The sequence below is a fragment of the Siniperca chuatsi genome, linkage group LG6 (assembly GCF_020085105.1).
Source record: "Siniperca chuatsi isolate FFG_IHB_CAS linkage group LG6, ASM2008510v1, whole genome shotgun sequence".
In the NCBI taxonomy this organism is placed as follows: Eukaryota; Metazoa; Chordata; class Actinopteri; order Centrarchiformes; family Sinipercidae; genus Siniperca; species Siniperca chuatsi.
The window spans coordinates 14,947,007-14,960,658 of record NC_058047.1 but is presented as its reverse complement, the minus strand read 5'-3'; the positions used below and the strand labels follow the sequence as shown (position 1 = coordinate 14,960,658).

The following is a 13,652-nucleotide window of genomic DNA, read 5'->3' as shown; positions in this document are numbered from 1 at the left end:
CACTTTAAATGTGTTTTGTTTGATTAGTGGTGGACGGATCCTATGAGTCATCCCGATGAGAACTGATATAGGGTTAGTGCAGTCGCTGCTAAGAGTTATGGTGCCTTTTAGCAAGCTCTTTGGACCTCATTACTTAGCCTTATCAGTGACGATATCAAATGATCCAGAGTTTAGATGTGATAAGGATGTGAGTCATATTTAAAAAAAAAAGATCTTTCAGACTTGATTTGCTATGTGTTTCTCAGTTCTTCCTCTGGTCTATATTATTTCCACAGATTCCATTACAAATGATGAAAAAAATGGACTCAGATACATTGGGTAGCCAAACTCCCTTCTCTGCTCCAATGAAGCGTTTGATGCTCCTCCATTCAATAAGGAAGCATTTCCCAATGGGTCACCAGTGGCAGTACACACAAATGAGAAGGGTCCATCTGCTTGGTTTGCATTCCCAAAGTGCACTTCCTCAAGCAGACCACAGCAGTAGTTCCTCTTCCTGAGACTCGGCTCTCATGTGTATGCATTTGTGCCACATTATTCAGCTAGTGCTTCAACTGACCCCCACCTGGCATTTAAATTCCCTGACCAACGGGTAGTCATGCCCTGATGACATGACTGCTGCTCCAACTGAATTCTTTATGCAGCTCTTATTCAGACTAGACTGCAGACTTCTAGGTTAGGCAGTTTGTTATGTGACACAATGCTATTTCACTCAGCTACATTGGCCTCCTAGGCTTTTGTCTCCTGACTTGACTCATTCAAGGTTATGCACATATTCTGCACACCTACAGAGTACTTATCTGACAAACACAAGGGAAACAATAGTATTTATTTATTTATTTTTGATGATTTTTTTTTTTTAAATCAAGGGACTATTATCTTTAGATTTCCTGCAGTTCAAGGATTCCATCTCATAACACTTGAAGAAATAGCTGGCCAAGCTAAAATTGAATTTTACTCTTGTTTCAATTCTTCAAGGATTTATTGGCTGCTATTCATTATAATACAGAGGCTGAATATTATCTTGATGACCTTCCATCCCACATGTATTTTTTCCCTTCAGTGAACTGATTATTATAATGTTCAAAAGAAGGTCCCCCCCAATATATTTTATTAGAAACTTTCAGATTTGGATTAACCTCATTTGAATCAAGTCTACAGACTAAGCCTTCTTCCTAACATTCTCACTCCTCCATCTGTTTCCAGCCCTCACACATCTCAGCAGGGGCACTTTGAAGTTCTCATTTAAGGATTTATCAGATGTCTCTCATGCTTATCGGCCTTAATTATTGCTTGTTGGCTATTTAAAAATAATTTGGGGACTTGTGTGTGATGGAAATTAGGGTACAAGAGCAACTATTAAGCAAGAGGCAATGGTCCAGCTGAGCTGAGTCAGTATTATAAAAGACACCCTTATATACTAAGAGGGGTTGATTCAAAATTACTTATTTCATTTTATATTGATTTGTAATGTTTCCACAGGGCAAATCTGTCTTTGATGACTATTTTCGTCAGCCCATCATTTACTTGAGAGGGGGGCAGAGAGCAGAGGCCCAAGCCCTTGACATAAGAACGCACTCAGGGGTCATTATGACTCAAAAGGTCAAAGGCTGAGTCACACACGATCAAGTCGTAGTGATCTGCCAGAGCACAAATGGCCCGACCTGACTTGTGTTATGTTGGACAACAAGTAAACCAGCACTTCATGACACTATAATAATGGCCGACAAAAATGGAACAATGAGCTACAACAACTTAATTTACTGACTCACAATATATTTTAGCAGCCTGCCTTTGGTCAAGCAGGTTTTTGGATGAACTTTACTATAAAGAAAAGGCTATAAGAACTTTGAACAAAAGGGGAAAATGCTGAATATACCAGTGAAACTCTGTAAGTTAACAAGCTTCATAAATGTGCACTCAGGGTTCCTTCAAAAGGCCCTGGATCTAAATCCTTTATATTTATGGGCGTAGTTTCACCACCCCCCGTTTACAGGAGCCTCTTCAGGATTTATAGCTGCTCTAAATCAGGACTGAAAGCAAGAGGACAAAGAGGATTCCACTAAGGGCAAGCAGGAATATCTCGCATCTGACTCTTGAGAGTGAACTGTGAAATCATAAGCCTTTGGATGTATTATGTTATCTTTAACAGAATATGTCATTACATGTTCTGCAATCAGTTTTCATTGCATGACATCCAAACCGTAACCACACTTCCCCGTGCTTCAGTGAACAGCATCCTCACAATGAAAACGTGATTACATACCCCTTGAACACCTGCAGATTGTTGTTGTTTACATTAGGTATTTCAGCTTATATGGAATGGAAAACTCACAGGCATGAGTCAATGGTTGCATAAATAGCAGTTCTCATAAGACCACTTCAATGCATTCATCCCTCAGTTGCTCTTTTTGCTGAAATCAGAAGGTGCAGAGGGACTGAATTGCTCACATTGATTGATAAATACATGTAATTCACTGTATAAAGGAAAACTGCACAGCATGCACATTAACAGTTCATTCATAACAGTTGGCAACAGCCTCACTCCATGTGACCTGAACGCTGCAGTCTAATCACCTTTAAATTCCATAGCATTACAGTAGCAAACAGGAAACCAAGCTACATTTACTCTTTGACCAGCTGAGCTGTTTCATTTGTCTGGCACAAGGTGTAAATGCTGGTTCCTGTTTGAAATACCATCTACACTGAATAATCAAAAACATTCTCCTCATCTGCCCCTTCCAGACAGCACTTCATCAGCATTGCGTGAGGCTCTAGGAACATAAAAATATTAAAGAACTAAATATCTTGTGCTACTTCTGTTATCATATGGGTAGCTTTAGGTGTTTTCTTAATACACATGCCTTTTGCGCTACATACACCAGAACCTTTAAAATCAAATCCTGCAACCAACCCAAGTTAAAGCCACTTTTTCATTCTATCACAGCAAGTAACAAATATAGAACACAGGAGCAAACAAAAAGACAACTTTTAAAATGAAGGCGTATCTCTGACAAATTGACTCCTGCTTATACAAAGATGCCCATATACTGCTAGTCACATCTGCCACGGCCAGATCAGAGACAACCAACAAAAGCACAAAACAATAAATGTTCCATGAATAATAGGTCTTTGGTTATAGACCACTGCACTGGAGACTGATAAGTCATATTTGTTTTTGTCTGTATGTGGGATCCAGAGAGGAGACTCGATGGCTTATCAGAAGATGTTTTGTAAATTGTTTGGGATATACTTGTTAGGGGCCCACATGTTTCTACCTGGGCAAGAACAAAATGAGACAAAGCATGACGGTAAAATCCAAGGCAGATAGGGACATGTGGGTAGATGACTAATCTATGGTGCATGAGATCCCACCCAGTGAGGGCCTTGTGGGACCTGTATGAATGCCCATTATCCACAAAGATCAGCACCGAGAATGATGGGAGAAGGTAGGTTTCACACTAAGTCTGAGGCTCTGTCATGCTGAACCACTCTCCTAGACAAGTCTGAAACCCAATTAAGGACCATGTTAGAGGTTGAGCACCATGTTGAGAAACACAGTCCTGTTGTTTTGTGTGAAAAGTCCACAAGACTCACGACTTAATTAAACAAAGAGCCACATCCTTGCAAGAGAAAAACTCTTTGTTTAGGTTTATAAAGGAAAAAACATACAACTCAGGAAGCTTGAAATAAGTAAGAAGTTGGGGGATAAAAAGCTTCATAAAATACCACTTACAGTGTCCCTGCCATAACTAACACATGGAGGAGAGTAACTGGAGTTGAAACAAGGCACCCTGTCTCCTGTCTGAACTGCCACATCGGTGTCATGGCCGAGATCTCAGCATGAGTTATGGACGACGACAGCACACAACAAACTAAGGATATTTCCCAAGGTTATTTCTGCATAAATAACCATTAAGAAGAATGCTGATGCAGCAGCCCAAACCCACAGACACCTAACATAGGCCACTAGAATGGCATTAAAAACCTTTGGCAAGGGCAGTGAGTTAATAATTATGAGTTTCATACATTTTGGGTTAGTGGAACATCTTTGAACTGCCTCAGTAGCCAGGTGAAGGGTAGGGTCTGTGTTTGGGTGGGAGGGAGGAGGGTGGCAAGATGTCAAGAGCCCCGCCATGCTCTTGCATGACAAACACCAACCTGGAGCCTGCAGTGACAAAGCCCTAATCCAGAAAATCCCTCCTTCCTTTGCTGAAAATCCTAATGAGGATTTGAAGTGCTCGGCAGGGAGGAGACCCAGGGGCTGGTTACACCTTGCCACTGCTTGCTCTCCCAGTCATTGTCTCCTTATCTCCTTATTGGCCAAGCCTGGCTGGCGATGAAAGAGACATGACAGCATGGTGGGCCTTCGTGCACAGGCCCCACGCCTGCCTGGCTCCACAGGAAGCCAGATTCCACAGTCTGCCGCAAACAACCAGGATGACATCAAGCAGGAGGTAGAAAGACAAAACCAACAGAAGTTGTTTACTAAAGACACACGAGACAAAGGAAAAATTCACCCCTTTAGCCTTAACTGCTTTAGTGCTGTTTCCAATATGAAATAAATTGGAAGCTGTAAAAACTTAGCTTAATAGGCAAATAAGTGTTTCATAAAATAACTACTTGAGAAATTATTTGTTTCTATTAACAAATTAGCTATGGGCCAGCCTTTTCAAAGTACCTTAAATACCAGATTAAGTGGTCAGGGAACAGGAGTATGGCAACGCAGTGGGGTACTATTCTTTTCCAAGGACACAACTCTGCCACAAATTAGTACTTCAAAAGAACAGGCCTACTGCCCATGGTTCCATAAATGCTTACTTGTCAGACAGTATTTAAATGTTTTTTTTTAAGATAACATGCAAAAGCAAAGCTGCTGAAAAAGAGGCCCCTAGTGGAATGAAAAGCAGATCACTGGTAAAAACAGATACAGTATCTTTGCCTCTGAAGAATAGTTTTATGATATCTGGATGTATACTTTACCTGATTGGATTTACCTGTTTGATACTAATCTGCTTTCCATGACCACTATCACCCTGCCCTAATATAGTTAGGTGTGGCATGAGGGCAAGCCAAAGGAAAAGTTCACAGAGTGTAAAAAAAATAAAGGAATGGCTATCTTCAAGTTATGGAAATATGCTTTCATGGTTACAAGAAAAGGCTAACCAGAGCAAATAGTTGGCGGCACAGCACTGGGAGGTGCTGGATCCTGTTCTTGCAGGTTCTGGCTCACATTAAGCCCTGGGCTTTTACTTCCAGTAATTACATTTCAAAAACACCTTGATTGTCTATTTCACTCCATTCACTTTGAGATGAAGGCTTTAAGTCTCTTCTCTTTTCCTTTCACATGGTACAAAAACAGGACGTTTAAAGGTGCCCTTTCCTGTTGCCCTTGAGAAATCTCAGGCTTTGAGAAGAAACAATCGTGTGGTTTCAGAGTGTGTGGAGGGAAAAGAAATTCTCTGTGTCAGACTTGTTCACACAAGTTCTGCCACTGAAACGCAGCTTTAATATCATGGGAAACTCTTTATGTGCCCTTAACCTCACAGACAGAACCAGCACAGGCCCCGTAGTAATGGAAGGACAACATGCAATCTAGAGAAAAAAATTGTTGATCATTTACAGTGATACAGTGATTTTATTTATCAGTTGGTCATATTTTTCTGATCACTGACCATTTCAAAACAGTAAAGTTGAGAACAATAAGGCGAGATGTATCAAGATAAATACCAGAGAAATGTAACAGAGACAGATGTTTTGCCCTGATATATTCTTGGCACTCTGGCTTGCATGTTGCATACTTCGCCCTCCCTACCTCTTGACACAGACTCCTTGCTCTGCTCTCTAATTCGGTATCACCGTAATTCTAACAATCTTCAAGAAAGCCTTTGAAGAGAGCGTGTGGCTGAGCTTGATGTGAATTGTTATTCTGTCGCTGATACAGACAAATCCTTTCAACCCCACCAGACTTGACTAAATTATTTTGGAAGAAATGTGATCCGATTTAACCATGTGTTGCAAGGGAAAATCACCACAGTTTTTACATTTTACAAAAAAAAACATTATTACTCCATAAATTACACCTTCACCTCATTTCTGGTGTGTTGCTATGGTGACATCCGCAGAGGACACCAGTAGGACAAAAGGAAATAAACCTGCTGCTTCAAAGAAGATCACTCTGAATGCCAGAGGGCAAACTGGTGTTGATGCAAAACAATATCAAAGCAGGTCAGAGTAAAGCATGCTGATTAAAGTGATAGACAGAGGTGTCCTCGACTTCCTTACCTACCTTAAAATGGTCATCTGTGTTGAAAATTACACAATAAATAAATGCTGTGTTGGGGTAATGAATATAAGAATACTGCTCACTACTTTGACATACAAAATATTGAGAAAATCAAATAAGACACTTTTTTTGTCATAGACTGTTTAATCTAAACTATGGGTTTTCTCATAAGTAATGAGGTTTAAAAGGGCACTCCAGCAATTCAGTATTTCAACAAATTTGAGAATCTTGCGAGACAGATAAAAAAAAGTTAAAATTGATGCAGCAGACACTTATGCCTCATTTCCACTGCATGGTAAGGCACACCTCGACTCGACTCAATTCACTTTAAACTGTTCTTTTTTGGTTTTCCATCGGTAAAGGTTATGGATAGTACCTGGCACCTCGGCCAAGCAAACTGAGCCGATACTAAAAGGTGGAGTTAAAACACTGCAGACAACTGACTGGTCAGAGAGAATCGTCACTGGAATTGCCACTTGCACGACACGGGACATTGTGCACAAACCTGCTGCCTTCAGCCTTTTCTGAAACAAAGTTTGTCTCCTTGCTGTGACAAACAGTCACAAGAACACCATCTCTTCGTTTCACGAGGCGTCGCTATGATGATCAGCTAAGAATCCTGACTATATTTAGTGGGCAGTATCTGCAGTGGAAAAAGAAATCGAGAAAAGTACCTGGTACCAAAAGCGAGTCGAGTCAAGTAAAGTTTTATTGTCACATACACAATCAGTGGGCAGCCACTGTGCAGTGCCCGGAGACAAACTCCAGTTCTAAGCCAGTGCCTTGGAGCTGAGTCAAGTCGAGCTGAGCCATACCATGCAATGGAAATGAGGCTCAAGATATCCTGTATTTTAGTCCCTAATATGGGTCAAGCTCCTAAGAAACTGGTTCCTACCCCTTCCGTAATGCAACTCAATAATCCATCCATCCATCCATCCATTTTCTACCGCTTGGTCCCGTTAGGGGTCGCGGGTGACTGGAGCCTATCCCAGTGACTTTGGGCCTTAGGCAGGGTACACCCTGGACAGTGGCCAACTCGTCGCAGGGCTAACACAGACACAGACAAGGACAGACAACCATTCACTCTCACATTCATTCAATACGGGCAATTTAGAGTTATCAATTAACCTACACATGCATGTCTTTGGACGGTGGGAGGAAGCCGGAGAACCCGGAGAGAACCCACGGTAACACGGGGAGGACATGCAGACTCCGCAACTCAATAATGTATTTTGTAAACTGAACTTGTAGAATTAAATTGTAGAATTTACACATGATGACCTTTTAAAACTGGAAAAATGTTTGAGTTCTATGTTAAAATCAAAATCCCAGATGATATTTTGTCTCATATCATTATGTCCATACTGATACTGATATTGATTATAGTATCTGTGTCACAACAAGGCCCTCTGGGGCGTTATTACAGACATACTGCAAGAGCACTGGCTCAAATTTATGTTCCAGGATTGTCAAACAATCATCAGTGTATAAAACTACCTCTGTACTACTACCTGTATTACAACAAAATAATTATTAAATAATAATAGTTTTAGCAGTTGTACGTGACTGTAAACAATACTGCACTTAGAGAGTAGCTGTTCACAAAAGGGACGGGGACAAAAAGATATCTCTACAGTGCTAGTTATTTTTTTTTTTGTACTGACTGTAATAAAACACAGCAGAGTATAACATAGTTAATTCCATATCATTAGGTTCAAAAGCTCTAGGCTCCAGGTTTCCTTTGATATACATTACACTATATATATAGCATAATTAAAATAAAAAACCAAATCAATTTCAGAAACTGACAGGCTGCTGGGGTTGTGGATGCATACAAGCAATTTTTCATGTTTAAGATGTGAAGAAAATAAGGAAAATGGGAGATGAAAGGCTTTGAATAGCAGTGAGTCAGCTGAGCAAATACAGATCAAAGACATGTATACTTGTGGACATAAATCCAACCGATGGAGTCAAATGTGGAGGATGAGAAATGTATTGTATAGAAGGAGGTCAGAGAGGAACACAACCCCCCCAGAGCTACAGTTTCAATCTTGGCTGTGTGTATCTCTTCCTTCAAATGCAAAAAACGAGGAAATAAAAACTAACTTTAAACTATTTACAGCATTCCACTAACCCATTTAATTCAATTATAAAAATGCATTAAAAAGATATTAGGGGTAGACGCAGTTTAATGAAGCATGTTTACTTGGGGATATTGTTTGTAATGAACTGTTTCTTGGCTGATCTCTGCAGCTGAGATGGGAAATGGGAAGGAGGTGAGGGCGGAGGGGAACCAACAAGAGGAAAAGGTGAATGATAAATGTCATCAATAAATGGGCTTATTTTTAAGTTGCGTTTAGTCCTTCTTTCCCCTGATTTGGAATAAGCATTTCCTACTACAGTCACTACTTACTACTTGTGTGTTTAGACTTCCATGTGTCGCCTCCGAATCACATATTAGCATGGAGTCTCATAATATGTACGAAAGTTCACCCTATCGCATCCCCTTTGGCAGATGCACCCTGACCAACCATTAGAAGTTAATAGTGTAGTGTCAAGATCCCTCACTGGCTTCCCACCTTTCAAACACTGCCAACTGAGTTCTATGGAGAGTCAGGTGAAACCAGAGGCGAGGCCACTGGGGACAGAAACTCACTGGGGTGGTGACTATCTTTCCAGCCCCCTACATAGGTTTACTTGGCCTTGAAATTGGAAGCTCTTATCTTTGCATGAGGTTTCTAAAACAATATGTCAGAGTGCTGACATATATGGGACACATATAATTATGTACAGCCACTTTTACGTGATTTCCATGACTCTCTGTGTTTCCTTAATACACTGAAACCTATAGAGACCACACACTTCTCAAATTTCACACTTCTTCTATGAAAGATCAAATCTAAGCCAGATGATACATGAGAAACACATATGGTAACATAACGTGGCAGTGTGACTTGCTACAGTGTAAATTAAGCATCTTGAGAAATCATTACCTTCCAAACTTGAATCAATAATCCTACATTCTTGAGTTTTTTGAAAAATCAATAAAGCAGGTATAGTGAACAGTTGGCTAGAGTTTCAACAGTTGGCACCAATGAACCAAATTTGTAATGGCTCTTCTGATATATTGCACTGAAAAGATGCCAACTTTGGTTTATTCAAAATCATCAAATGTCTAAAATACTGCACCTCTATTCTTGTGATTAAACACTAACATGTTAAGGATACAGTTTATGAGATATGGTTTGGATGCATAAATCTTGTAATTACGATACAGCTGAGAGTGATTTAATCAAAGCTAAATGCACTATGATTAAAACACATTCAAGGTTTATATTTTTCGAGGTGTGAAATCTGTGTGTGCCTGCCATGAGACAGAACATTTTAGCGTGGAATTTACAAATGGATCCAGCTCTGATGCCACTGGGAACAACTGGCGCTTTCAAGCAGAAAATCTCAGACAAATCACAATTTACCAACTAATGAAACCACTCAAGATTATCCCCCATCCGCCTGTGCCCACTGTCCTCAGAGCTGCATTACACAAGCACTGCCTGCACTCAGAGGAGCAGCTTTGGCTTGAGCCACAATTTCACTGCTCATGCTATACTCCTAAACAAGACAATAGCAAAAAATATTTTCTAGCACTGACTGTCATTGAGCCTGAAATAATACTCATTCAAAAGTTTCTATAAAAATACTTGCATGAGAACAAACCACTAGAAATTTGTTCTCATGCATGTCATCTCATGTTTTAGAGAAAACAAAGACGACTGTTTCATATGTACTTACCCTCTGTGGAGTGTACTTGGGCTAGTGTGATGAGAAACCAGCAGAAGGTGTGTAGTTTCCACAGGGAGCATGCCATGGCGCCTGGTGTTGATGGTTTGTGGCAGGTCTGTGTTGTGACTAAAAGGTTCTGATTAAAAAAGTCCAAGCCAACTGGTCTCAGAGATGCTCATCATTGATCCTCTCACCTGTGGAGCAGACCGAGAGAGATGTTCAGTTCAGGGATGAAATTTATTCCACATGCAAGCTCTGTCCCTGTGTGATTTTACATAGGAATTCACCCTGTCACACTCTTATTACAAGGCACTTGATGCTACATTTACATTCCACTGCAGAAATGTGACAAAACTTAAGCTGTGAAATGCTACAAACTCATGCAAGCCACTAAAATAAGCCCAGATGGTCAATAATCCTGAGAAGGGAAACCCGTTATGGTAGCTGAATGCTAACCATTTCACTGGCAGGGAGGGGGAGTGGGGTGGGACCAGCGCTGTCATCAAACAGATAAGTACCACCCTGTCCATCTCCTTGGGACCTATTAGCAAGTGATGCTAACCTTATCATTGCTATGTCAAATTATATTTTTTGTACCTTTTGCAAAGAACATACCTTTCTGAGCATTTTCAAATATTTAAATTATGTAAGATTTTTACTTTCCCATAAAAAAAGTGACATATCAGTAGGGATATTAAAGTGATGCTGATTGATAGCAGCAACTTCACCTTGTGCCTTGACTTCCCATTTCTGAAATTTACAGTATTATGGAACAAAAGCTTTCAAGAGATTGAAATTTCAAATCAGTCCTATAGAGTAAAAGAGTCTGTCGACTCACCAGAAGAGTTGCATCAGGAACTGACCAACTGTAAATTGACTTGGCATCAAAAGTCTACAACCTACACGGCGGAAATGTTAAAATTCACTGACAAGTAACATTAAATGCTAAAATTATCCATGGTAATAGCTTGGTGAACATTAGCCAAAAAGCTTTTCATCCTGCTACAGTCATATTGGTTTGCATTAGCTTGGTTGGTGTCTGAGAATTCAATGGAAAAACTCTATTTCATAATAGAGGTGGATATATACTATGTCTTGTTTGGTCAAATGCTGATGTTATTTTAACATGGAGTTATTTTTAGAATTTCTACATGGCCAATTAAACATCCAGCATCACATATTTTACAAAATGTGGAAAAGATTGTGTGTAACTGCTCACTCGCATTTACTCAAGGACATTTTAAATTAGCTACATTATAGTGTTATTTAAGTAGAATTTCCTACTATAGGAATTTCACTTCTACTTAAGCAGAGGTTCAAAAGTAACAATACTTCTAATTGACTGATATTTTGTGGTTCTTTCCACCCCCGCACCCTAGACAAACAAACAAATAAAGAAACACTATCAAGCAAATGGTCACTTCTCTCTATAGTGAGTGACCACAAACCACCTTATCTCTCCAGCCCTTTCCCTCCACACCCCCTCCCTCTCCCTTACATCTCTCCAAACCAGAATTCCTCTCTCCCCACCTCATCCATACCTGTCCCTCTAGTACTAGTCTGTTTGAATGTTTGTTTTTTTTCCTCTTTCGCTACAAAAGCAAATGGCCTCCTCCCTGTCATGGATACAGTGCCGGAGCTGTGTAGGGTGAAACCTAATGCCCACCTGCGTGCCCAGGCATGCGTTTCACACTACTAACGGCTCCCTTTTGTCTGTGTGTTTACACTGCTCGGCTAAGCTCAGTCCTCTCACTCCCATGAACCATTAGCACATTCACCATGGGATATGGCATCACTCTGGCAACAAGGCACATAGGGCCCCATTAGAAACTGTTTTTTTCTTCTTTTTTAGCACATTCAAAAACAACATTCCATTTTTTTCTGTGTCTACAGCCTGCAATTGTTTGTTAAGATTCAAGGGACTGAATGTTATCCATCATACTAGCAGCTAACAAGAGAACTCAACTGAGAAGACGGTGAGGAATCCTGTTTGTCATGTACAGTCAGAGCTGCACAAATCAGCTTCGGCTGGCTCCTCCACACTGGAGAATATCCACGGCCTGAAGAGTCTTTGATCTATTTTGTCTGAGTTCTCAGACAGTGTAATAATTCATCACTGAGAAAACATGCTGAGCGCAAACATTAGCCAACAAAGTTATAATTAAGCCTGCCATAATCAGCTCATCTAGTATGACATTACGCCTCACCTGAGAACTCTAATTTTGGAGCCATTTAAAAGAGGTTAACAGGAGCTGAGTACACACAGCCACAGTGTATATAGTTTCAATGGAATAATATGCAGGCATGAGACTCGACAAATGAAAGTTGATTACAGAGACCAAACATATTGGATTCCAACAAAACCCTAACCCTTGTCATTTAGCTGATCAGTGCATGTGGCACCAATTAAATTTATCAGGGTGGCTAATCAGCCTCTCAAGGTCCATACAGTACAATGAGGCCTTAAGCAGATTGCCTCAACAATAAAGCTGCATAGTGAGCATATAGGCTTAAGGATCTTCATCTGTGCACACGAAGTCTTAGCTCTTACTGTTTTGTCCACTTAGTGAGACAGACAATACTTAGATCACACTCACATTTACATGTGTTGAGATCGGAGTGATGATAATCCCATTCAATCATTATATTGTCATGCACAAAATAATTTACTGTGAAAGCTCAGATTAAAGTAACAGTTTGACTAAGGTGTTTACATGGTTCACAATAACCCAGTTTCCCCAGTAATAATACAGTAAGTTTACATGAGTTGTTTGATATCTAAATGTATATACAGGCCAACAGAAAATAGTAATATAATAGGAAAATGGAGAGACATCTTTGGTGATAATTGTTTTTAACATAACATTTTACAGAGTTGATTCATACAGGCTCTATCACTTGAGGTGTTAGTTGTAGCATTATATTCGTTTCACAAAAAAAGTTTTTTCTCCACCATCCTTAGCCTTGTCACTCTTTTATCATATAGACCCACTATGCATCTGGTTCACTCCGTGACCTCTGTGGTGCGTGTGCAGAATCAAAACACAGACACTATGGGATAAACGTGCCAAGTGCAATTTCAAAGACTGATGAGACTGCTATGCCTACTCGGCTTACGACCTTGACAGAAGTAAGATAACCTGGTTAAGGTCCTTACATGATAGTTGCAATAACTGGTGCATTGCCTTACCTTGGTTGTAAGTGAATTATTAGAGTGCATGTAAACACACTGATTTTCTCATCACAGTTGAGATTAATGTAGTGGATTAAGTGCCATACCTAAAACTTGTTTAAATCTATCTGGACAACACTGAAAAGTTTTCTGTCAAATCACATTGGCTCCTTAACCCTCAAAACTAAATGTATTCTTTTCTTATTCACTTTTGCAAATTAAATAAGATATCTTAGTACAACATGAATTAAATCTGGAACAGGTTAAAAGCGTGCAGTTCAGTATATTTGTGTCTCTTTGGTGGCTGCGGGTGCTTGTGTTTACATATGTAAACAAACTATTATACGTCTCAGCCTGAGATAACAGGGTTGAATCAATATGATTATTCTTGCTCCATTGTCATCATTGCTTAGT

General features: G+C 40.0%; 1 protein-coding gene across 50 annotated transcripts in view; it reads right to left on the bottom strand.

Moving 5' to 3' along the window:
* The window catches only part of adgrl2a (adhesion G protein-coupled receptor L2a), a 93,752-nt gene that overhangs the window by 62,218 nt on the left and 17,882 nt on the right, over positions 1–13,652 (bottom strand). For 49 of the 50 annotated variants that reach the window (XM_044201144.1, XM_044201145.1, XM_044201146.1 and 46 more), the window contains exon 2: positions 10,076–10,260. In XM_044201144.1, coding sequence (XP_044057079.1) covers positions 10,076–10,151 — 76 coding nt within the window. In that variant the 5' untranslated portion in view covers positions 10,152–10,260. Of the gene's footprint in view, positions 1–4,158; positions 4,420–10,075; positions 10,261–13,652 lie in introns of those variants that run through there. The other variant, XM_044201143.1, reaches the window with a different exon arrangement.